General features: G+C 45.3%; 1 protein-coding gene across 1 annotated transcript in view; it reads right to left on the bottom strand.

The window, feature by feature from the left end:
* Positions 1–27,066, bottom strand: part of FAF2 (Fas associated factor family member 2) — a 2,444,504-nt gene that overhangs the window by 797,517 nt on the left and 1,619,921 nt on the right. The window contains exon 8 of the mRNA XM_044069362.1: positions 858–1,035. Coding sequence (XP_043925297.1) covers positions 858–1,035 — 178 coding nt within the window. The remainder of the gene's footprint in view (positions 1–857; positions 1,036–27,066) is intronic.

Below are 27,066 nucleotides of genomic sequence, written 5' to 3' on the forward strand. Positions count from 1 at the left end.
CGTGTCAGGGATTTGGGATGCATGACTAAGCATAAAAAGGCCCTTGTGGTCATTAGCCTGGTGAACACCTATGAACTACGCAGTCATCTGCAAATATTTAGGCTACTCTTCTCTCATAGTTTATCAATGTGTTGAGATTCCTCCTCGGCTAGCTTTCTCCTTACTGCCATAGGCATCTTTTGTAGGTCCCCTACCTAATTTCACTAGATTCAAAACCCTGCATTAATTATAAATAGCAGCAGCAGTGCTTCACGTAAGGCCCTCACACCTCTAATGAAAGGCCTCCTATTACAGGATGCTGCACTTCTCATAAGAAAATATCTTCAAATATATCCAAAATAAACCCTGACAAAACAACTAGTGTGGGCATAAACATTCACAAACCTTGCTTTTTCAACACATCACAGGTGATATCTAGACTTTTCCACAAAAAATAATGGTTCAGAAATGCACAGTAAAACTCAGACCTTCATCCGTTCCCTTAAAGTAATGCTAGTGCTTATTTCAATAAATCAAACTACTAACAGCACAAGCTGGCTTCTGCTTCCATTATATTGATTAGCTGTAGTAAACTGCATGGTGACTACCTAATGAAGTCTGATGTTTTGACATGATACTATTATGCCATCGGGCAGTGTCTTACCCAGTTAACTACAGATCCTTGACTAGTAAGGAACAGAAGATTAAAAAGCACCTGTGGTAGAAATGTGAGCATTCAAAATCAACTAATTCTAAAGATGGCTGCAGTAGTATTTAGAAGCAATATATGGTTATATAAAACTGTTCCACAACCATTCTCAATCAAATACTTACTGCAGAGTACTGTTACAAGGTATTAATTTATGCAAGAGACTTACCTTTCCATGCGTTCTGTCATTAAGTAGGGTTGATTAGCATCCATGATAAAAGTTAACTGGTTTATGAAGTCCTCTGGCTGGATGACACCCTCCAAGCGTCCCACCACTGTCATCCGACGATCTTTTAGCATAATCATTGCTAGAAATGGGTAGGTATTGCCCCGCAATGCAAGGGACACTAAGGAAAGAGAAGGTGTTGCAAATATTTAATATGGTGAGAATTAAAGCAGCTTTTGTAATTCATATGGTGAGTTTTATATACAAATAAATATAGCCATCATAACAGCAGATCCAGAGCGAGACAAAAACAGGTAAGTCATTTACTTTGTAAATTTGTTTAGCTATACTTTTGCCATATCAACTTTCCCCTATACTCTAGGTATATCAAAGCTACTAGAATTCCCCTAAAAGTGCCATATTTTGTTATTTTCTGAAAAACTAAAGTAAAAATTTGTACATTGCAGACACAAAACAGACACCCTCCCAAAACAACCACCTACACCCAAATCCAAAAGAAAAAAAAAAAAAAAGCACAAAATAAACATGGACCCCCTTTGCCTTTTTACTACAATGTTTATTTTATTTAACATTTGCTAACCGGGAAAGTCTGACTTGGAACGAAGCCTGGGAAGAAAGGCTCCAGATGCATGTCTTTGTAACGTGGGAGGAAACTGGAGCACCTGGAGGAAACCCACACGAACGCAAGGACGACATGCAGACTCCGCACAGAAGGCACCCCAGCAGAGAATCTAACCAGAGAACCTCTTGCTGTGAGGCAACAACACTAACTACCGCTGCACCACTGCAATGTTAAAAAAAAATACACAAACACAGCACATGTAGAATCCTCAAAAAGCAATGCCTACATAAGAATAAGTTTTGTTGCTTGGGGGTTGATTTATCACAGGTTAAAAGCCTGAAAATAAAATGCTGCTTACAGCTAGCTAGTTAATAACAACATTAAACAGAAAACGGAGTAAATTCCATCTAAAAATAAAAATACAGCTGTGTAGTTACTTGCTATAACAGATGTTTGAGTATTCATTCTACTTAAACTTGTTGACCAGGGTAAAACACTGATGCACACGACCTATTTTCAGGCCAGTCCAGATTAAAAAAAAATGATCAGGAAAAGATAGCAGTTTGTCTTTCGGCTTTTCCCGGTTAGGGGTCGCCACAGCGGATCTCCGGTCCGCTAATGATTGGCAGTAGGTTTTTACGGTGCCGAGTTGCCAGCTCGATGCCCAACCTTCAACGAAGGAACGCCCATTCACGCATGTCTTTCAGAAAGCCACTCGACCGCGGGGAGGACATGCAAACTCCACATAGAAGGCACCTCACACACACCAGCTGAGAATCGAACGGGAGAACCTCTTGCTGTGAGGCAACAACGCTACCGCTGCACAAAGATAACAGTAATCCAACAATATTTTAAAAATGAAAACAACCTGAACAATTTAAATTATTCTCTACAGAAATAATGAAAGGAGTACATAAAATGGTATGTGCAATATAAACAATAATAAGGGAGAACCCACACTGTAAAAGTTGCAGACTCCAAATCTGACCTCAAAGCATGACAAGCGAGTACCACAGGGTTCCGTCCTGGGACCTCTCCTGTTTGGTATCTACTTCTCTGAAGTAAAGGCCAACACAGAAGGCCTCTGGCTAATGAAGTTCGCAGATGACTGCAAACTAGGAGCCATAGTCAAGTCCCCAAATGATGTGGACATCCTACAGAAGGGCCTCGCTGAAACAGATGCCTGATGTCAGAGCTATGGCCTCAAGCTCAATGCCAAAAAGTGCAGTGTAATCCCCTTTGGCAAAAACTCTGTACCCATGAACTACCACATAGGCAGCAATCTACTTAACACTGAATGTGTGATATGAGACCTTGGGACCCAGGTGGACAGTAGTCTCTCCTTTGATAGTCACATCGCCACAGTAGTCAGGAAGTCCTAAGTGGCACACCATCATAAAAGGGTTCTCATCAAAGAAAAAAAAGGTCATTGTCCCCCTCTACTTGACACTCATTAGACCCATTATAGAGTACAACGCCCTTTTTGGAATGTACCTCACAAGACATCTGTAGCAGCTGGAAAGGCCATAGAAGTACCTCACAAAGAAGATTACTAGCCTCAAACAAATGCCCTAGACAGACTGCCTCAAAAGAACTCCAGCTTTACTCCGTAGCATATCGCTTACTCTGAGGTGATCTCTGCCTAACACATAAAGCTATGTCAAATCCAAAGCTATTGGACATATTACACCTAAAGAAATCCCAATCCCTCATGCTCTAGGGACCTAAACCTTGTCACCACAATAAACAGAGCATGCTGGAGGGACAGATTCCTGTCCCAGGGGCTTCCCATACTTTGGAACAGGCTACCCATCTATGTCAAGCAAAGTTCTTCATTAGCACTCTTCAAGAAAAATCTTGATGAGTGGATGGGAAATAGGAAATACACCCCGGGGATCACTTCTGTGTCTGTGCTCGACAGTGGCACAGGAAAACAACTTTCTTGGGTGGCGTAAGCTAGGGAACCTTGTTGGCTAGGCTTACATAGGCCCTTGGGCTGATAGCCTAGTACCTACCTATGAACCTATGAAAAGGGTAAAGTGTAGATCAACAGCTGCAGTAGACTATTAGTACAAGGACAATTCCAAGAGCTTCATCAAGCAAAGCATGTGGATGGAACAGAGTAGCGGGACTGCAGCACAGGATGCATTATGGCTGCAGCAAACCTAGCTCCTGCTCTGAAAGAAACATTCAGGTTACAATGCTAATATGTGCCTTAATCAAGTAACTTCATCAAAATTAGCTTGGGTAGTGACTCCCCATAGAAAAGCCATAGGTACAGCTGTGCCCCTAGCACTATTCTCTGGAAAATCCGTCAAGCTTCTTACCCTGGAGGGAACAACAGAACATGATGTAGTGGGCTAGTCATGTAGAATTTGCTATGTCATTGCCTTCTCCTCCTCCTTTCTTCTGCCAAAACAGACAAGCAACTTATACCTACCTTTGCTTCTGTGCAAATATTGCAGTGTGCACAGTACTCTTACTCTCCATTTCATGGACTGAGAAAGAATACAGGTGTGGTTGCATAGGCTGACTGAGTGAAAATTCCATCATAATCTTAGGCATAAAACAGGGATTTCTTTCAAGGCTTAACCTGCCCTTGCGAAAAACTAGGAATGGTTCTTTACATATCAGTGCTTGGACTTCTGACACACGCCTAAATGATGCAGTAGTTACCAGCATGTTTTTTTTCGAAGTACAATACTTAATAGCTTGACCACAGCTACACATTCAAAACATTGCAGTGTCAGTCTTTACAAGGACATAATTTGAGTCCTAAGGATAAGCAAGTATTCTACTTGGTGGTCTTAAGTACAATACTCCTTTTAGAAACTAACAATTAAGAGACATGCCCAAGGCAGATCCATCGGCAGGCAGGCTGAGATGGCCAAAAAGTGTATTATGGTGGAAGCATAAGTCAATCCTACACTGAAAAGCACATTTAAGTAATGGAGTATCATGGACATTGGGTGCACTATTAGGGTCCCCAATTCCTTTCATGGCATCAAAAGGAAAAATATCTTTGCCATTTGGATAAGAAGAATTTTCCATCTTCTGGTTCTCGCCTCCAAGTTCATTTAGAACATACTTTGAGAATTGTTGCCTTGAGGGAAGAAGATATGGATCATCCAGGCTATGGGCTGCAAATTTTTCTAGGGTATTAAGAGGCCTCTTGGTCTGAGGTGTGAGGTCTTACTAAAAATGGCACAGTATGTTTCCCCTGAACTTAGTTAAGATGGAGAACCAGTACTACTTGGGCCAAAAGGGTGCCATCAATAGGATCTTTGGCTTATCCTTGACCTTTAGTCACATTGGGGAGTAAGTGGACTAGAGGGAATGCATACAGAAAGATGTCTATCGATTTGATGCAGAAGGCATCTACTGCTCAAGTCTCCTGGGCAGGCTCCTTGTGAGTAAGGAACTAAAACTGTGCCCTCTCTGCTTGTTGACATACCACAAACGTCATATGGTCTGTGGCAACCTAGAGGGTGCTCCCATTTTCATAATGAAGGCCTTGAGTAACTGAATAAAAAGGCCAGTATTTCCTTTACATTTGTGTGTGTCCTCCTTTGGGATGCATTCCACAGGCCTTGGACTTGTTGAGTATGTTTCCCCAAGCTAGATATGATGCATCTATTGGTATGTCAATGGTTGAGGAGTTCTTGTGCAAAAGAAATTCCCACATTCTGCCCGACTTGGATTATGATTCTAGCTTCTTGGTAAAACAGGAATCACTTCTTCCAAGGGACTGGAAATACTGGTCACAGAAGAATTTAAGGTAACCAATGGAGTCTACTGTGCAATTTTTCCAGAGGCAGCAACAAAGTGGGAGCCAAATATTTCACAGCTCTAAGGCACTCCCTGTCTAATACCTTCCCTTTCCTTGTTAATCCGTGCAGATATTTTTCCAAATGCTTCACTTTCTCACATGAAAGAAAAGCCTTCTAATGAATGGAGTCTAGAAAACAGCGAGGAATACAATTTTCTTAGAGGGAGTAAGGACCGACTTTTGGACGCTTACAAAAAACTGTTATGCTGGAATCACTCCTTGGTGAAGGTGAAGGCAGTGTCTAGTTCCTCCTGGGATAGTGGCTGGATGACGGTTGTCTGTCATCATAGCAAGGGAAAATGTGGATGTTGCTTCAAATATCTTGATCCAAACACTTGGCAAGGATCCTGGGAGTAGTAGCCAATCCAAGGAGTTAAACTGACTGTCAGAGCTCACTGCTTTGAATACGAGAAAACACATGCAGTCATTGTGAACAGGGACACGAAATAAGGCATCCTTGAAATAGTACAGTTGTGTACACTTACCATAAATGTAAATTTTCGAGCGTCTTCACTGTTGCAGTCATCATATTTGGGTTATCCCTGCTGGGGTAGCTCTCGGCTGGCCTGAATACCAGAAAAGTACAGTTTTGTACCTACCATAAATGTAGATGTTCGAAGATCCACATTGCTGCAGTCCTTACATATGGGGTAGTCCGCTGTCCTCGGTCGGCCCGAATACCAAAGTATTAGGCTGACGTCGGTCAAGGCGCTTAAAACTGACATCAGGACGTCAGGGTACAAAAGCGCATGACCGACGTCATTTCCTCAGTCTTTTCTTGCCCCAGATGTCAGAAGGCCCTAACAAGACAGGCCAAAGCCAAAAACCAGCAAAACCCAACCAACCACCCGTGCACTAACCATATTTACAATATGTACAACACAAACCACACCACCACCTTCAACAACAGAGGGGCAGGAGGGAGGGTAAATTGGACTGCAGCAATGTGGATCTTCGAACATCTACATTTATGGTAGGTACAAAACTGTACTATGTTCTTCATCTCACATTGCTGCAGTCCTTACATATGGGTAGAATCCCAAAGCAGAGGTAAGGGAGGATGGCAAAACTATAAAGCATTAGGAGCTGCCAACATGCCTTGTAAAATTGCAGTTGCAAATCCAGCCCTAGATTTAGAGTAAAGTGGAAGGTGGTAATGCTTAGAGAAAGTATGCACTGAACTCCAAGTAGCTGCTTCCAAAATATCTTTAGTAGCCACCCCCCTTAAAAAAGCTGTAGAAGTGGCAGTAGCCCTAATGGAATGAGGCCTAATCCCAGCTGGAATCTCCTTACCATGATGGGAATAACAGAAAGCAATACAAAAACCAATCCACTTAGAAATAGTTTGTTTTGAAACAGGTTTGCCCTGAGAACCCAAAGCAAAAGAAACAAACAACTGCTGAGACTGCCTGAACCCTTTAGTTCTGCTCAAATAATATCGCAACTGTTTGTGAATATCCAAAGTGTGCAAAATCTTTTCCCCTTTATTTTGGGGGTTTGCATAAAAAGTAGGCAAATGAATAGTTTGGTTTAAAGCCACACTAGAAACCACTTTAGGCATAAAAGAAGGGTTAGTATGCGAAAGACACCCTATCCTTGTGGAAAATTAAGAAAGGCTCAACTGCCATAAGGGCCTGTAATTCAGAAACCCTTCTTGCAGAGGTAATGGCCAACAAAAAAGCAGTCTTCCAAGATAAATATTTCAACTCTGCCAATGCTGCAGGCTCAAAAGGTTGTAGAGTGAGTTTCTCCAACACAAAATTGAGATCCCAAGCAGGAGTAGGAGCTCTACGGGGGTCTTATATTCTTTGCCCCTCTAAGGAATTGCTTAAACAAAGGCTGAGAAAATAATGGTGGGTCACAGTCATAGTGAGCAGAGATAGCTGCAGCATGAACCTTTATAGAGGAGAAGGACAAACCTTTGTCCAATAACTCAGTAAGGTATTGAAGCGCCACACTTAAATTAGGTTTAGAAACATCAAAGTCCTTTGCTGTACTCCAAAATAAAAATCTCCTCCATTTATCTGCGTAAACTTTCCTTGTACTAGGCCTTCTGGCCTCCAAAATAACATTCAAAACTTGTTGTGGAAGCTGAGACCCTCCAGGGTTTAAACCAGAATATGCCAGGCTGTCAGATGTAGAGAATGAAGTTTGACATTGAGTAAATGACCGTTCTCCTGAGACAGCAGGTGAGGAATCGAAGGCAAAGGCCATGGAGGCTCCTGTACCAGACTTCTCAGTAATGGGTACCAGTGCTGTCGAGGCCAATCGAGCTATTAAAATCATGTTTGGCTTGTCCTGTCTGACCTTCAGCAGTACCTTTGGGAGGAGAGGCAGAGGTGGAAAGGCATACACGTGAAGATTGCTCCAATTGAATGAGAGAGCATCCACTTTCCAAGCTGAGGGATGAAACCTTTTGTGCAAAACTTTGGCAGCTGGTAATTTAGTGGAGAAGCGAACAGATCTATGTCTGGAGTTCCCCATAACACTGTCAACCTCTGGAATACATGAGGATCCAATTTCCACTCGTGGGGATCCATAATTTGTCTGCTCAACACATCTGCTAAGGAGTTCTGTGCTCCTGGCAGAAACCTTGCCTGAAGATTTAGCTGTAAACTGACAGCAGTCTCCCACAAAATCATTGCTTGTCTGCATAGAGGATAAGAATCGTTCCCCTTGCTTGTTGATGTACCACATGACAGTTGTGTTGTCTGTTTGAATCAACACCTGCCCTGGAAGAAGTAAATCCTTGAAAGCTATCAATGCAAATTGGACTGCTAACATCTCCTTCAAGTTGATATGTAGATGTTGAAGTCTGGCAGGCCACGTGTCTTGTATCCATTTTCCATTTAGATGAGCTCCCCAAGCTTTGTCTGAGGCATCTGTCGTTAAAATCTGACTCGCCTCTGGCCGGGTCACAGAGAGTCCCTTGTTTAGGTGACATTCCTGAGCCCACCACAAAAATTCCTTTTGAATGCAAGGTATTATTTGAATGACAGTGTCCAAATCTTGGCAGTGCTGTGTCCATACATTCTTGAGATACCATTGTAGCTTCCTCATATGCAGTTTGGCATTGGGAAGTACCAGAATACAAGATGCCATGAACCCCAAGGCTTGAAGGACTGTCCTTGCAGTCAGCCTGGACTGATGAGACAACTGGTGGAAGTAAAGAGAAAGATTCTTTTGTTTGTCCGGGGTCAAAAGGCCATCTGGGATGCTGTATTCAGTCTCACACCCAGAAAGCACATGTCCTGAGAGGGTACTAGACTGGACTTTATTTCGTTCACAGAATACCCCAGGCATCTTAACACTGCCATCACATACTGTAAATGATGAAGAAGTTCGTCCTTTTCTTGGGCCAGTATCAGGCAATCGTCCAAATAAGGATAGATCTGTATTCCTCTTAGCCTGAAGAAAGCTACCACTGGAGCCAGAACCTTCGTGAACACTCTGGGCGCAGTAGATAAGCCAAAGGGCAATGCAGAGAACTGATAATGTGAAGTCCCAGCCAAAACGCAGATACTTCCTGCAACTGGGCCTGATAGGAACATGAAGGTAAGCCTCTGAGATCCAGAGTCACCATCCAGTGATCTTTGCCCAGCAGAGGTAAAAGCTGTTGTAACGTTAACATTTTGAACTTGGGAATGTCCAGATATGTGTTGAGGATGGATAAATCCAAAATTGGTCTCCACGTGTTTCCTTTCTTTGGTACTAGAAACAGGCGAGAATAAAATCCTAGGCCCACTTCTGGCAGAGGAACCGTTTGTATGGGCCCCTATTTGAAGTAGTAAAGAAATTTGCTTGCGAGCCTCTAGTCTTTGCTGAGGAGGAACGTCCGGCATGCCTTTGAAAGGAGGCAAGGTATGGAAATAAAACTTGTACCCCTGGTGTATGATATCCAATACCCATTTGTCTTGGGTAATCAACATCCAATTTTCCTTGAAGAGTGCTAACCTTCCTCCCAAAGGTGCTGCCAGGCAAGAAGGATCTGGCAGCTGAAAAAGTAGGTCATTGGGCCTGTTTACGAAAGGACTGGCCCCTGCCCTCACCGAAGATTGTGCAGGTGAACTCCTGTTCTAGGCCTGAAAGAACTCTGAGCTCTGCCCCTACCACGTCTAGATCTACCCCTAGACTGAGAATCATAAGAAGGATACGTCCACCCCTTAGCAGGCCAATTCCTACTAAACTTGGGAGGCTGAACTTGCAAAAATCCTTAACAGCCTGCATAGACTTAGCCTTGTCTTCCATTTTCTTCAAGACTGATTCCACAGGTGAACCAAACAACACATCAGACTGCAAAGGAGCATCCAAAATCCTTGTCTTAACATGGTCAGATAAATTCTGATCCTTTAACCAGGCGTGCCTGCGAAGAACTGAGCCAGTGGCAGCCACCCTAGACGAGGCCTGCACAGCATCAAAACCACACTGTAATGAATGCTTACCCACCTGTTCAGAGACATGCACCAAATCTTGCAACTCTTTACACTCAATGCCTTCCGCCAGAGCATCCACCTTAGACTTCAATTGAGAAAGAAGAAAGTTTTGATATTTCAACATATGAAACTGGCAATTCAAAGCCCTCATAGCTAAGGTAGAAGATGTATAGACCTTCTTTCCCCATCTATCCAAAGCTCTGGCTTCTTTATCTAGAGGAACCGGATTTTTTACAACAGAGGCCTTGACACCCTTAGGTCCCTGACTAATAGTTTCTGGGTCCGCCCTAGGACTCTTATATAGATATTTATGAGCCTCAGGCACCCTGTAATACCTATCCGGTTTAACAGGAGCAGGAGGCAGAGAATCAGGATTAAGTGAAGCCTCTGCAAACACATCTTCCACAACATCCAGAACAGGGGGTATAGCCAAGGGCCTATGCTGGGGTAACAGCAAAACTCCTAAGCCTTTTCCTAGAATCAGAGAAGTCCTGACCTTCCCACTTAAAATGTTCCCTCATAGAATGAAGTGTCTCTGAAAAAGAAAAATCCTCTGGAGGAGAAGCAGAAGGAGTGGAATCATCTGCATCAGAATCAGAATAAGGAGAATACTCCTGCAAGTCCTCAGCTGAAGACTCTGAAATATCCGAAGCCTGCTCAAAACTTCCCAACTCTGGCTCCACCCTAGGCCTCTTATCAGGAGGGGGCATAGAACCCCTAATCAGAGTAATTAAATCTTCTGCCATTTTAAGCATGTGCTTCTTAGGCACAGACCCTGCTGAACTAGGAGTGACACCAACAGAAGCTGAAACCGGCCTGCCTCTGGGAGAAGCCTTGGAAACAGAAGGAGAAGGCCTAACCACCCTAGGAAGGGAGGGGAGTACAGTAACTTGGGAAGCCCCTTCAGCCTGACCTGCCTCCTGAGAGACCAAATCAAAGTCTCCCCCTGAGACTCCAGAGAAGTCTCCGTCGGAACCACCGGTTCCACTGAAGCTTCTAAAGAACCGGCGTCCGGAACGGACGACTCATCTTGCCTGGGTTTAACTGTTTTGTCTTTGTGCTTCTTCGCAGAAGCGGGCGCCGGAGAATCCGACGGCATATTATAATTGCACCGCTTCCCAAAGACTAGCCTAGCACAATCCAACCTTCGCTTAATAGTGCGTTTATTGAACCTAGCACAAAAGCGACACCCAACAACGTCGTGCTCAGGCCCCAAACAAGGAATACACAAAGAATGATAATCCCTATGCGGTATCTGTTTCCCACAAGAAATACAGTTATTCACTTTTTCTGACATCCGGTAAAACACTGAGGCAAGAAAAAAACAAAATAATCCCCAACGGGGTACTTAGCCAACTTGGATTCGGTCTGAAACTCCGAATTCGAAAAATTTCATAACGCCGAACGGCACTTGCAACGCTGCTTCTGCTTCGGACCATGCGGCAAAAAAGACTGAGGAAATGACGTCGGTCATGCGCTTTTGTACCCTGACGTCCTGATGTCAGTTTTAAGCGCCTTGACCGACGTCAGCCTAATACTTTGGTATTCGGGCCGACCGAGGACAGCGGACTACCCCATATGTAAGGACTGCAGCAATGTGAGATGAAGAACATCTTAGTATTTCTGCGTCAGCTGCTGTTGCTTGAAGACTGACATCAGGTCGTCAGGGGTATAAAGGAAGGCAGCAGACACCATTACATCAGTTTTTCTTGCCCTAACCAGTCAGGAGCCCCCAAAGTAGGAGGCCAGGCTTTGGTGGCAGGACCACACCAGTGGAAAAAAATACCAATATGTCCCTTCTAAGGAAAGGAGAACAACAAGGAAGAAAGGTAACAAAAAGAAAAAGGGGGAGGGAGGGAAACCAGAACTGCAACAGTGAAGACACTCGAACATCTACATTTATGGCAAGTGTACACAACTGTACTATGTTCTTCGTGTTTCACTGTTGCAGTCATCACATTTGGGTAGATTCCCAAAGCTGAGGAAATGGGTGGAGTCAGTCAAGGAAGCTAGTGGCTGGCTAGCATGCCTTGCAAGACTGCAGAGGCAAAACCTGCCCTGGATTTAGAAGAGAGGCAGGTGGCAATGTTTGGTAAAGGTGTGAACAGATGTCCAGGTGGGGACCCCTCTGAGGAATGCTGCACAGGTGGAGTGGGTCTTAACCCCCTTGGTGGGAAGCTTGCCATTCTGCTTGTAGCAGAAATGGATGCAGTGTGCTATCCATTTGGAAATGGTTTGCTTTGAGATGGCTTTGCCCTCTGCCCCTGAAGCAAAGCTAACCAGCAATTGATCAGATTTTCTGAAGGGTTTAGTCCTGTCCAGATAGCATCTGAGCTGTCTGCGCACATCTAGAGAGTGCAGAATCCCCACCCCCCTTGTTTTGAGGGTTAGGAAAGAAGGTGGGCAAATGGATGGATTGGTTGAGAGCCACTCTGGATGCCACCTTGGGCATGAAGGATGGATTAGCTCTAAGGGATAACCTGTCTGCATGGATGATGAAGGGTTCCACTGCCATGAGTGCTTGCAGCTCAGAGACACTTCTGGCTAAAGTGATGGCCAGGAGAAAGGCAGTCTTCCAGGAGAGAAATTTTAGCTCTGCAGAAGAAGCTGGTTCGAATGGAGGCAGGGTGAGCTTTTCCAAGACAAAGTTAAGGTCCCAAGCCGGTGTTGGTGCCCTTCTGGGGGCATCAAGCTGTTAGCCCCTCTGAGGAAATTCTTGATCGAGGGTGTGAAAAAAGAGGCTGCTCAGTTGGAAAATGAGCGGAAATAGCAGAGGCATGAACTTTTATAGAGGAGAAAGACCACTGTGTAGTAGGTCAGCAAAATAGTCTAGGATGAGAGGGGATGGAGGGCCGTGCCGTATTGGCTCCCTTAGCCTAGATCCCGGTGCAAAACTTTTTCCATTTATCTGCACAAGACTTTCTGGTGCTAGGACTTCTGACCTCTCGGACAACATCCAGAACCTGTTTACTAAGGAGGGCAGATTGGTCAGTGGGTCAAGGTTATAAGCCAAGCTGTCAAATTGAGTGTCTGCAATTGGGGGTGCATGAATTCCCCTGCCCTCTGGGTTAGGAGGTTGGGAACCTGAGGAAGTTTCCATGAGGTCAGTGGGGACAGGCTACGCAGCAAGGGATACCAGTGCTGTCTAGGCCAGTCTGGAGCTAGGAGAATGGTCCTTGGTTTTTCCTCCCTTACTTTGATCAATACCTTGGGAATGAGAGGTAGGGGAGGAAAGGCATAGACCAAGAGGTTTACCCAGGGGAAGGACAGGGCATCTACTTTCCATGCCATGCAGTGATGTTCCCTGGTGCAGAATTTGTTGAGCTGATGGTTGTTGTGGGAGGCAAAGAGGTCGACCTCCGGGGTTACCCATTTCTGAGTTATTAGTAAGGTGTTTCTGTTGAGCTGCCACTCGTGGGGGGGTCCAACAGTGTTCTGCTTAATTGGTCTGCCAGGGAGTTGAGAGCCTGGCAGGTATTGTGCTAACAGGTGTAGATACATGGAAGAGGCTGTGAACCAAAAGGTTATGACCAGCCTGCACAGCGGGTAGGAGTGAGTCCCCCCTGCTTGTTGATGTACCACATTACTATGGTGGTGTTTGTTTTGATCAGGAGAACCCCTGGAGAGAGAAGGGGTTTGAAAGCTATCAAGGCCTGCTGCACAGCCATCATCTCTTTTAGATGGATGTGCAGGGGGAGTTGCTGGGGGTTCCACTGGCCTGCTGTCCAGGTGTGCACCCCAAGCATAGTCTGATGTATCTGCGGTGAGGGTCTGGGCGGTGGGGTGTGGGGAGAAGGGCAGTCCCTTGTTGTGGGAAAAGGCTGTTGCCCACCAAAGAAATTCCTCCTACAGGCAAGGAATAATAGGTAAAAGCGAGTGTTGATACCAAAAGGCTATTTAGGTACCAGTGAAGTTTCCTCATATGCAGTCTGGAATAAGGAGTATGCAATATGTCATGAACCACAGTGCTTGCAGGATTTCCCTTGCAGAAAGCTGAGGCTTGATAGCCAGTTGAAAGAAGTAAGCTGATTGGAAACTGTTTCTCTGTTGTTAGGCATGCCATCTGGGATGCTGTGTCCAGATATGCTCCCAGGAAGATTATCTGTTTGGATTTCTTTTCGTTCATTGTGTACCCTAAGGAGGTTAGTAGGTCCTTTACAAAGGCCAGGTCTTTGTGCAGCTTTTCCTGGCTGTCTGCCTGAATAAGGCAGTCTAAGTAGGGATAAATTTGAATATTTTTTGCCTGCAAAAAGCAATGGCAAGAGCCAGGCATTTTGTGAAAACAGTGGGAGCAGTAGATAAGCCAAAAAGAAGTGCAGAGAACTGAAAGTGCGGAGATCCTGCCCTTAAGTGAAGATATTTTCTGCAGGATTCCCTGATGTGAATGTGGAGGTAGGCCTCTTTTAGGTCCAGGGTGACTAGCCAAGCATCCTTGGACAGCATGGGTAGCAGCTGCTGGAGGATGAGCATTTTGAACTTTGGGATCACCAGGAAAGTGTTTAGAATGGACAGATTGAGGATGGGGTGCCAGGAGCCCTTCTTTTCTGGGTACCAGAAAAAGTCTGGAGTAGAAGCCTTGGCCTATCTGCTCTGCAGAAACATGTTCTACTGTTCCCAAGAAGAGCAGAGTATGGATTTGCTTTTGAGCCTCTGCCCACTGATTTGGTGGTAGATCTGGGAACCCTTTGGGGGTTGGAAAGGTGTGGAAGGAGAATTTGCACCCCCCTAAGACAATGTTCAGAATCCATTGGTCCCATGTAATGGTGGCCCAGGTGCTTGAGTGAAAGGAGAGTCTTCCTCCTAGGGGGTATGTGATGGTAGGCAGAGGCGAGGTAGGGAGGGGGTGAGTCACTGAGTTTTTGCCATAAAGGGGGTGACTTAGAACTCCCAGGTTTTGAAGTGGAGGCAGTCCACTGCTTAGATCTTTGCAACCCATGGGATTGCTGTCTTGGAGGTCTGTTTCCACGGGGCCTAGGCTGGCCCTGTTCACTAGGTGCAGGAAAGGACCAGTGCTTGGCAGGAAAATGCCTGCTGAACCAAAGGGGTTGTACTTGTAAGAAATCTTTAACAGTCTGCATAGATTTTGCTTTTTCTTCCATCTTTAACACCTCTTCTGCTTTAGTACCAAATACGTTATCTTTGTGCAAGGGTGCATCTAACAATTTTGACGTGACAGTCTGCAAAGTGTGTTTAGTTACTTGACCGGCAGAGTGCATTAATTCCTGTAACTCTTTAGATTCTGCCCATGCAGGAAAGGAGGTAATTTTTTGTTTAAGGAGCTCCAAGTTATGCTGCTGATATTTACGCATATGGAACTGGCAACTGAGTGCCCTGATAGCAACAGTAGCTGAGGTGTATCATTTTTTTACCCCATCTATCCAGTGCTCTGGAATCCCTGTCTGAGGGGGTGGGATTCTTATCTGAAGTAGCTTTAACTCCTTTTGGGCCTTGAGTAATGACCTCAGGGTCTGCTGTTGGGTTTTTAAAGAGGTATTTGTGAGAGTCAGGGACTCTGTAGTACCTGTCTGGCTTTCTGGGGGCAGGAGGGAGGGCATCTGGAGTTAAGCTGGATTCAAGGAAGACATCATCTACCACATCTAGGACTGGGGGATGGCTAAGGGCCTGTGCTGTGTAAGGTCCAGGAACTCAGTCTCTTTTTAGACTGTGGGTAGTCTTGACTCTCCCATTTCAAATGCTCCCTTAAAGTATACAGGGTTTCAAAGGAAAAATCCTTTGGGGGAGATGCTGAAGGAATAGATTCCTCTGCATCAGAATCCTCATATGTAGAGAGGGGCTGCATGTCTTCATAGTCAGGTGCATCAGATTCATCGGACTCTTGTTCAGACAAAACTTCTGGAGACAGATCTCTTTCTTTTTGAGGGAGTGGCTTGTCTTCCCTAATAAGCATGATAAGGACCTCTGCCATTCAAAGCATTTGTGACTGAGGCAAATGAGCAGGTGCCAAAGAATGGCTGGAAGGCAGTTTCTTGGGGGGTAGTTCGACCCCTGGGCCTCAGGAACTTGGTTGGTTTAGAAAGAACGGTAGCCGTGAAAGAAGGCATCCGTTTATGTCTGGATTCGGTGTTGTGAAGGACTTCCTCGGAAGCCGGTGCCTTCTGACCGGCTCTGGACCCATCCAAGGTAGACGACTGCAGGATCCTTAGATGAAGAAGAGTTCTACGGCATACTGGAATCCGAAAAGGTCTCGGTAGAGGCCTGCAAATTAACTGAAGTGGGCATAAGGGGCTGCGAAAGTGCCTCACTGAATTCCGGAGGACTGACTACCAGCTTGGCAGTAGCATCATCGGAAGGTTTAGGCCTGTGTGGTCTGTCTCTGTCTTGCTCTCTACGTTTTTTTGGAAGGTCTGCTGTTGGATGGCTTATGGAAGTCATATCGGAATTTGAGGACTGTAAGCAGAAATATCTGGCTACAATAAGAGCTCGACGATGAATAGTTCTGGCATTAAACAAAGCACAGAACTGACAACGAGGGACGCCCTGGTCTGGGCGTAGACAAGTGACACAGTAGGAATAAAAGTCCCAGTGTGGTATCTGCTTTCCACAGGCGTGACAATTAACTTTTCCTGACATCAGTTAGTGCAAGAAAAAAGGATACCCAATGGTACTTAGCTTTCTAAGACTTCAACTTCAATTCGGAAACGAAACTCGGGTAGCGGCCGACCGGCACTCGTGCAAGCTACTTCAGCTTCGGGCTCCACAGCAAGAAAGACTGATGTAATGGTGTCGGCTGCCTTCCTTTATACCCCTGATGACCTGACATCAGTCTTCAAGTGAAAGCAACCGATGCAGAAATACTAAGTTTCTGGTATTCAGGCCGGTCGAGGGCTACCCCAGCGGGGATAACTCAAATGTGATGACTGCAACAGTGAAACATGAACACCTAATGTTACCATCAAGGCCTGTACAAGCAGATAAGACAACAAAGCCTCTAAGTTTAATATTTTGAATTTTGAGTCACAGAATGATACTGAGGTTTGATGGATCCAGATTTAGTCACTGGAGATATTCCTTTCTGGGAACAAGAAAGTCTTCAGTAGGACCCCTTGTTCTGCTCTTGTAAGGGTGCCAGTTCTATTGCTCCTAATGCAAGAAACTCGTGCAGAATGGGGGAGAAATGTGAATTTGTTCATTTGCGACAGTAGGAATCATTGCCAACTTGACTTTTTACAAAGTATAATCTGTAACCAAGAGAAATAATCTGCAGGATCCGTTTCTCTTGTGTGATACTGTAAACCTTTCAGCATTCTTGGGTTTACGTTTTTAGAGTTTTAAAAAAGAAGATTGGAATAAACTTCCTCTCTCCCCAACCCGAGAGCAAGTCAAACCAAACAGTACAGGGTACATTAGCCAGGCCTATTTTTAATAGTAACTCTCAAGCAACCAGAAAAATACAGTTGTGTGCACTAACCATAAATGTAGATGTTAAAGTGTATTCATTGTTGCAGTCATCACACTTGGGTTATCTGCGTGCAGGTAGACCTCAGCTGGCCCGAATACCAGAGACTTAGTATTTCTGCGTCGGTTGCTGTCACTCCAGGACTGATGTCAGGTCGTCAGGGGTATAAAATAAGGCAGCCAACGCCATTACATCAGTTTTTCTTGCCCCAAATGTCAGGAGCACCCCAAACGGGAGCTAAGCTATGGTGGGAAAATCACCACCAGTAAAAAGTAAATACCAATACCTCTGCAAGGGGTGAGTAATATACACAGGGAGGACGGACAGAGAGAGAAGGGGGCTGGAGGGAGGGAAACCAGGACTGAAACAGTGAATACGCTCGAACATCTACATTTATGGTAAGTGTACACAACTGTACTGTTCTTCGTGTTTCACTGTTGCAGTCATCACACTTGGGTTGATTCCCAAAGCTGAAGAAAGGGTGGAGACAGTCAAGAAGAGTTTGGGCTGGCTAGTATGCCCTGCAGGACTGCAGTTGCAAAACCCGCCCTGGATTTAGAAAATGTAGGCAGGTGGTAATGCTTGGTGAAAGTGTGTACAGAACTCCAGGTAGCAGCCTCCAGAATGTCCCTGGGGAAGGACTCCCCTGAGGAATGCTGTAGAGGTAGGAGGTACCCTAGTGGAATGTGTTCTGACCCCCTGAGGGGTTGGTTTCCAATGGTGTTTGTAGCAGAAATGGATAGTGTGCTATCCATTTGGAAATTGTCTGTTTTGAAATGGCCTTGCCCTCTGCCCCTGGTGCAAAACTGAGTAATAACTGGTCAGATTTCCTGAAGGGCTTAGTCCTGTCGAGGTAGAATATGAGCTGTCTGTGCATGTTTAAGGAGTGCAGGATCCTTGCCCCTTTATTTTGAGGATTAGGGAAGAAGGTTGGCAAATGGATAGACTGGTTGAGAGCCACACTGGACACCACTTTAGGCATAAAGGAAGTATTAGTTCTGAGGGAGACCCTGTCAGCATGAAAAATAACGAAGGGTTCCACAGCCATAAGTGCTTGTAGCTCAGACACTCTTCTAGCTGAAGTGATGGCCAGAAGCAAGGCTGTTTTCCAAGAGAGGAATTTTAATTCTGCTGACGCTGCAGGCTCAAAAGGGGGTAGGCATGAGCTTTTCCAGTACAAAGTTAAGGTCCCAAGCAGGGGTGGGTGCTCTCCTTGGTGGCCTTAAGTTGTTTTCCCTTCTCAGGAACTGTTTGATGAGAGGGTGAGAGAAGAGGGGTGGCTCAGTGTTGTAATGAGCCGAGATGGCAGAGGCATGGATCTTAATGAAGGAGAAGGATAGGCCTCTGTGGAGTAGATCTGCTAAGTAGTCCAGGATTAGAGGTGAGGAGGGCAGAGTTGTCTCCTCTCCTTTAGACTGAATCCTGGAGCAATACATTTTCCACTTATCAACATAGGATTTCCTTGTACTGGGTCTTCTGGCTTCAAGAATGACGTTCAGCACCTGGGCTTGCTTAGGCTGGTCACTGGGAGAGAATTCAAGGAATATCCCAGGCTGCAAGATTCAGGGTTTGCAGTTGTGGATGCAAGATCTGTCCCCCTTGCTGACTGAGGAGGGTCGGGCTCTGGGGTGCCAGGGTGGCACCGGTGACAGGCTGCGCATTAATGGGTACCAGTGCTGGTGTGGCCAGTCTGGGGCAATCAGGATTGCCCTTGGTCTGTCCTGTCTTATCTTGAGCAATATTCTGGAGAGAAGGGGCAGAGGGGGAAATGCATAGATTGAAAGGTTTACTCACAAGAAGGATAGGGCATCCACTTTCCAGGCCCTGCTGTGAGGTGTCCTGGTGCAGAATTTGCTGAGCAGGTGATTGTAGGGGAGGCAAATAGATCCACCTCTGGGTTCCCCCATTTCTGAATCAGAAGGCTGAAGGTGCTGGGCTCTAATTGCCACTCGTGTGGGTCTAGGAGATTTCTGCTCAAGTTGTCTGCCAATGAGTTTCGTTTGCCTGGCAGGAACTGAGATTGCAGATGGACCTGCATGTCCAAGGCTGTGTTCCACAGGGCCATGGCTAGCCTGCAGAGTGGGTAAGAGTGGGTTCCCCCCCTGCCTGTTGATGTACCACAACTGTGGTGTTGACTGTTTTTATTAGCAGGGGTCCTGGTGAGAGTAGGGATCTGAAAGATGTCAGAGCGTGCTGAACAGCTAGCATCTCTTTTTGGTTGATGTGCAGATGAATTTGATTTGGGCTCCAGTGGCCCTGAATGCACTTGTCATCCAGGTGTGCCCCCCAGGCATAGTCTGATATGTCTGTGGATAGGGTCTGGGTGGCATGGGGTTGAGTAAAGGGAAGCCCCTTGTTGTGGTTGCATGTTGCTGCCCACCAAAGAAACTCTGTTTTTAGACTAGGTATGATAGGAATGGCAGTTTCCAGGTCCTAAGAATGTTGGCACCAAAGACTTTTTAAGTACCATTGAAGTTTCCTCATATGCAGTCTGGCATATGGAATTAGTAGGATGCAAGAGGCCATGAACCCTAGGGCCTGCAGGATTTTCCTTGCAGACAGCTGGGTTTATAGTGGCCATTTGAGTGAAGTAGCCTGTCAAATAGGCTTGTTTTTCTGGAGTAAGGGATGCCATCTGGGATGCTCTGTCCAAGCTTGCTCCCAGGAATGCAGTCTTTTGACTGGGGACTAGTTTTAATTTATTTTCTTTGATAGTGTAACCCTGGGAGGTTGGAAGGTTTTTTACAAATGCCAGGTGCTGCAACAGCATTTCTTGTCTGCCTGAATCAGGCAGTCCAAGTACGGGTAAATTTGAACTTTTCTCTGTCTGCAGTAGGCAATGGCTGGAGCCAAACATTTTGTGAATACTCTGGGAGCAGTGGATAAGCCAAAGGGAAGTGCAGAGAATGGATGATGCATAGATCCTGCCCTGAAGTGTAGGTATTTCCTGCCCGAGTCCCTGATAGGGATGTGCAGATGGTCTTCTTTTAGGTCTAGGGTGGCTAACCAGGCATCTTTGGCCAGCATAGGAAGAAGGTACTGAAGGGTGAGCATTTTGAATTTTGGTACCACCAGGAAGGTGTTTAGAATGGAAATATCTATGATTGGGTGCCAAGTGCCCTCTTTTCTGGGTACCAGGAAAAGTCTGGAATAGAACCCTTGACTTATCTGTTCCACAGGAACAGGTTGAATTGCCCTTATGGAGAGCAGGGACTGAACTTGTTTTTTTGCCTCTGCCCACTGGTTTGGAGGAAGGTCTGGGAACCCTTTTGTGGTTGGCAGTGAGTGGAAGTAAAATTTGTACCCCTGGGATACAATGTTGAGGACCCATCGGTCTTTGGTGATGGAAGTCCAGTTTTTTGCATGATGGGCAAGTCTTCCTCCTAGGGGAACAAGCAATTTGGAAGAGGTGGGGAGTGGAGTTGAGAAGTCATTGTGAATTATTTCCATAAGGGGGTGGCTTAGCACACCCTGTTTTTGAAATGGAGGCACTCCATTGCTTAGATCTCTGCATACTCCGAGACTGTAGTCTGGGGGGGGGGGTCTGTTTCTCCTGTCTAGTTTGAGATGGCCTTGAGGGGGCTGGAATGGACCAATGCTTCGAGGGGCAATGCCTATTGAATCTAGGAGGCTGCACTTGCAAGAAATATTTGACTGTCTGCATAGATTTAGCTTTTCCTTCCAGCTTTTTAAGAACCTCTTCTGCTTTGGTGCCAAACAGACTGTCCTTGTTTAAAGGAGCGTCTAGTAATTTTGATTTGACATGGTCTGCTCCTTAAGCCAAGCATGCCCTCTCAGTACAGAACCAGTGACTGCTGCCCTGGAAGATGCTTCTAGGGCGTCAAAGCCACATTGCCAAGTATGCTTGCTGACTTGGCTTGCAGAATGCATAAGCTCTTGCAATTATTTGTTTTCTGCACGGTCTGTAAAGGTCGCTAATTTTTGCTTAATTAGTTCCATAATATGTCGTTGGTACTTCAGCATGTGAAACTGGCAATTCAAAGCCCTAATGGCGAGAGTTGAAGAGATGTATACTTTCTTACCCCATCTGTCTAAAGCTCTGGAATCCCTGTCCGAAGGGGTGGGATTCTTAGTTGTAGTTGCTTTGATACCTTTAGGCCCCTGGGAGATGACCTCTGGGTCAGCAGTAGGATTTTTGAAAAGGAATTTGAGAGAGTCAGGAACTCTGTAGTACCTATCTGGTTTCCTAGGAGCAGGGGGTAAAGCATCAGGAGTTAGACTGGATTCCAGAAAAACATCATCCACAACATCCAGGACTGGGGGTATTGCTAAAGGCCATGTTGTGGCAAATCTAGAAATTCTCAGAGTCTCTTTTTGGACTGAGGATAGTCTTGGCATTCCCAGTGGAAATACTCTCTTAAAGTATGTAAGGTTTCACCAAAAGAAAAATCCTCTGGAGGAGAAGCAGAGGGAATGGATTCCTCTGCATCTGAACCCTCATAAGCAGATAAAGGCATGACTTCATAATCAGATACCTCAGAGTCATCGGACTCTTGGTTTGTTAAAGCTGCTGGGGACAGGTCTCTTTCTCTTAGCAGGGGAAGGCTGGCTTCCCCTAATCAGCATAAGGTCTTCTGCCATTTTAAGCATTTGATGTTGTGCCAAGGAAGCAGGTGCTTCAGGTTTGGGTCGCCATTTCTTTAGGCGCAGCTCGTACTCTTGGCCTTAGAAACTCAGTAGTTTTAGACAGAACTGAAGATGTGAAAGAAGTCTGTGTGTCGAATATCGGTAGAGCGTAGAACTTCCTCAGAAGCTGGTGCCTGCTCAGCAGCTCCGGATCCATCCAAGGTAGAGACATCCACAGTTTCCATAGTCGAAGAGACTTGCGGCATACTGGACTCCAAACGGGTCTCTGTAGCGGCCTGCGAATTCATTGAAGTGGGCATCAGGGGCTGCAAAAGCACCTCACTGAGTACCAGCAAACTGGTGACTAGCTTATCGGAAGCATCATCGGCAGTTTTGGACCTGTGCGGTCTTGTCTTTATCCTTACATTTTTTTTTCAGAAGATCGGTAGCTGGATAGCATACCAAAGCCATTTCAGAAAATAGAGAAGGATAAGTAAAGTATTTAGCAACAATAAGGGCCCGACGATGAATAGTTCGGGCGTTGAACAAGGCACAAAACCGACAGTGAGGAACGTCACGGTCTGGGCCTAAACAGGTGATGCAGTAAGAATGGAAATCTCGGTGTGGCATTTGCTTTCCACAGGTGAGACAATTGTTAACTTTTTCTGACATTGGTTAGAGCAAGAAAGAAGGATCCCCACCAAGGCAGTTAGCTTTAGAAGACTTCAGGATGATTAAATTCGGAAACGAAAACTCAGGTAGCGGCCAACCGGCACTTGTGTGAACTGCTTCTGCTTCAGGCTCCTCGGCAAGAAAGACTGATGTAATGACATTGGCTGCCTGTTTTTATACCCCTGACATCAGTCCTGGAGCGATAGCAACCGACGCATAAATACTAAGTCTCTGAGATTCGGGCCGAATGAGGGCTACCTGCAGGCAGATAACCCAAGTGTGATGACTGCAACAGTGAAACACTAACATCTACCAATCCCCTTGGTGCCGGTTAACAGAGTTTACTGTAGTAGCCAAACCAAAGGGTAAAATAAATTGGCAATGGTGACTACCCCCTCCCACTACAAACTTCAGGTACTGTCTGCCCTCTTTTAAAAAGGGGATGTGGCAGCAGGCATCCTCGAGTTCTAATGTCACAAGTAAGGTCTTACAAAGACTGGTAAAGAGGGCCTGTAGGATTAATATACTGAATAATGAAACCTTTAAGAATTAGTATAACCCTGATCTGTCCCTTGTTGGAACAAGGGAAGACCTGGAATACAATCCTTCACCAGGCTGGCCAAAGGGAATAATTTCTACAGTTTCTTGCTGTCAAACTTTAGTTAAGAAGGCTGGGATACTAATGTGGGGGAGGGTAGGAGTGAGTGTCCTACACTGGCTCACCCGTCCAAAATGGAAGTAGGCAGTTTGGCTTGCTGCATGGGTGATACCTGCTGGAAGGCAGGTGTATCACCACAGCATGAAAAGCACTGTATGCATGCATGCTCTTATAAGCAATGCGCGGCTTACTCAGGAGATTGCAATGTGACCAGAATCATGCATTCATCTCCTCATAAGCTACAGTGGAGTATGGAAAGCTGCAACAGGAGTGGAGATGGGGAGTGAGCCAGTGTGCAGATTGTCCCAACATCAGACATCTCCACTAGATGCAAATATGATTCCAAAGATGCCAGCTAGAAAATATCCAAAAAAGGTTTCCTGAACTGGAAGTACAGTCGATAGCATGGGGGGGACCTAGACCCAGAAGGTCTAGGTATCGGTTTTGGGAGTAGGGGGCCTTCTTATACTCCCATCCTAAGTGTTCTCTCATGACAGTCTCTCCAAAATTCATGGCATCTGGCAGACAGCCGGAGGCCAAAGTATCCTCACTTTGTCAAACCATATGGTAGAAGAAAGGTATAGCCCACAGATCAGCTACTCTTCCTCCTCAGTAGGCACCTCAATGGGGAAATTTCCCTCTTCCTCTTTGGGAGGGGGACCAGTCATGGAAAACCACTCCCAACCTGGAGGCACAGTACACTGACAATTAATGAAAACTTAAGCCAACTTGCCACAGTCTTGGGAATTTGTCTGAGGCTATAGGTGACAGACCCACCTAGAGCCAGCTGTTTGGTTAAAAGGGGTGCCTTGAGAATAGAACTTAACCTTAAGAGGGTGGGTGGCCACCACAGACTTTGGAATCCTGGAGAGATGGCCCTGGATCCCGGCTTTAAGGCATAGATGTCTTCCGTAACAAATATGGGGATAGTGCCCTCCCTCTGGTTGAAAATCAGACAGTCTGGAGGTGGACTTTAGGGAACTAGCATCTGAAGAGGAATGTAAGCTTGTCTTCGTCTGGAGGAATGCACAGGGGCCCACAAGATTGATAGTTTCCCCGAGGGGTGATGTCATAGGCCATCATACTTGCAGACATCAGGAATAGGGCTTGATCACGTCTCCATGGAACTAGAGAAGCCAGACCTAAGGATCTCTGCTGGACTTGAAAGTTTCAGGAGGGGGATCTCTCTCCTCCTTCCTGTGGACAAGCTTCTCTTTCTTCTTCCTAGGTTGGATGTCTATCACTAGGGTACTCAGTCTATAGACATTGCAGAAGACTTCAGTAACGATGGTCTCTGGTCTGGCTCACCTAAAAAGGCTGTCTGCTCATGACAGTTGATATAACTTGTCAGGAGATTTGTTTGAAATAAATCTTCTTCTCGGGGCCAAGGTAAATAAACTGACTGGACAAGGAAGTCCCTGTGGGGGGTGATTTGGCATGGACTATCACAACCATCAACCTTTTATTGGGAATGGACATATCCCACATTTCCATGTTTGAAAATCCAATACTAAGCACACTCTCTCTTTACAAACATATCACACAAAAGTGCACAAGTAATATAAAACTTGGGCCCCCGATACAATTACCCATCTCTCAATGGTCTTAGGTCATAGCCCTAGACAGATGCTACACTGTGATGTATTCTCCGATGCAACAAGCAGATGCAGTCTACATATCAGGTATATGGAGATGTCCAAGGTAAGGAGACTGCATCCTCTGTTATGGTTATATCTTGCACAATTGTACTATGTCCTTATCACTGCTTTAGTATTCTTCACTCTTGGGACAGTACAGAAGCTACAGAAAAGTATGGGAGGATGAGAAAGCTACAGAAAAGTATGGGAGGATGAGAAAGCCACAAAACAGCCCTCTAAAAACCCACGAAGGACAGCCCTGACAAACCTACCCTGGCCCTACAAATGGCATATAGCTTGAAATGTTTGGTGAAGGTGTCAGAGGACCAAGTATCAGCTTCAAATATGGATCTGGTATCCAGACCCTTAAAGAAAGCACCAGAAGAGGCTACTGCCCTAGTTGAATAAGCATGAACAAAAGAAAAAAAACCTTCTTGCTCCAAGAGATGGTTTGCTTAGATACTGCCAAACACAATTTACTAGTATAAAAGGAAACAAAAAACCTGCTCAAATTTCCTGATGTGTTTTGTCTAGGTAACATCTGAGCTATGTAAATCCAAGTTGTGGATACCCTCTCACTAGGATTCTGTGGAGAAAGGAAAAGACGAGGAAGATGAATGAATCCCCTTGCACAATGGTGGTGCTTCCACTGACCCAGGGAACTACAGACCTATTAGCCTGACTAGGCTTATCTTTAAGAACATGGACAGAATCATCATTGATCTTACCAGCAAAGATACTGGTAACCTCCAAACACTTAACCCTACTCAATCCGGATTTGTCAAAGGAAGATCATGCCTGTTAAACCCGGTGGACTTCGAGACAGTCACCAAGGCCCTTGATGAGGGGAAATCTGTGCATATAGCCTACCTAGACTTACCCAAGGTCTTTAACACTATCTCCCATATCTCCCACACTCAGGCATAACTGACAAACTCACCCAGCTAGATATCAACCCATAAATCATTGGATGAATCACTAGCTGGCTCACTGATAGAACCCATATAGTCAAAATAGGGGAATCCACCTCAAACAGCAGACCTGTAATCAGTGGTGTTCCACAGGTATCCGTCCTGGAACGTCTGCTGTTTGGAATCTATTTCTCAGAAGCACAAGCTAAAAATAAAGGTCTGTGTTTGACAAAGTTTGGTGATGACTGCAAACTGGGAGCGGTCATAGAATCTCCAAATGATGTCAACATCCTACAAGAGGATCTTCACAAACAAATAACTGGTGCCAAAGTCATGGCCTTAAACTCGATGCAAAAAATGTATCACCCCCTTCGGTAACAGTGATATTTCCTGCTAACTACCACATCAATAACAACACCCTAAGTATGCACTTAGTGGTGAGAGACTTGGGTACATAAGTTGACCGCAACCTTACCTTTGATTACCATGTCTCCACAGTGGTAAGAAGGGCAATCTATATTGCTCGTCTCATAAGTAAGGGCATTCCCTCCAGGAAAAAAGTTAAAACCTTCCTGCACTCTTCCCTCATCAGGCCAATAATTGAGTACAGTGCCCCTTTTGGTATGTACCTTTCCAAGCACCTGCAGCAACTGGAGAAACCACAAAGGTTCCTGACAAGGAAACCTCAAGGTCTTCAGCATCTGCCCTATGAGGATCGTCTGAAATCACTGCCACATTATTCTGTTTCATACAGACTACTCAGAGGCAATCTCTGCCTTGTATACAAGGCAATCTTTGAACCTGCTTTACTGGAAATTCTGCATATCCATAAGTCAAATGGTACACGGGTTACTCGCTCTAATGGCCTTAACCTGGTATGTTGTATTAATTGAACCTGCTGGAGGGACAAATTTGTCTCCCAGAAGTTACCACACATTTGGAACACACTTTCACTTCATGTCAAGCAGAGCACCTCATTAGTCCACGTCAAACAAAATCAGGACAATTGGATGGGCAACCGTAAATTCACTCCAGGAGTTCCACCTATGTCCCTATTGGACAGGGTTGACGGGCATTGATTGTGGAAATATGGGTAAGACTTGGCTAGGCTTATAAGGGATCTAGGATCATTAGCCTAGTAACCTCCTATGATCCTATGGATTGATTCAAGGACAAGTCATTGACCACCTAGGGCAAAAAGGAGGACTGGTAAAAAGAAATACCCTGCCCTTGTGGAAAAACAAAAATGGTGGAACTGCCATGAGTGCTTTTAATTTAGAGACCCTCTTGGCAGAAGCAAGAGCCAACAATAATACAGTCTTCCAAGGAAACTGAAGGTTCACATGGGGACTAAGTCAGTTTCTAAAGAACAAAATGGAGTGCCTAAGGAGGAAAAGGAATAGGCTTTCTTGGAGGCCAAATATGAAGAACACCTTTCAGAAATTCTAGCTTCAATACTAAAAGCCAGGGGTGGATTCAAAAGCA

This window comes from Protopterus annectens, chromosome 4.part0 (assembly GCF_019279795.1).
Source record: "Protopterus annectens isolate FY-2018-M chromosome 4.part0, PAN1.0, whole genome shotgun sequence".
NCBI lineage: Eukaryota > Metazoa > Chordata > Ceratodontiformes > Protopteridae > Protopterus > Protopterus annectens.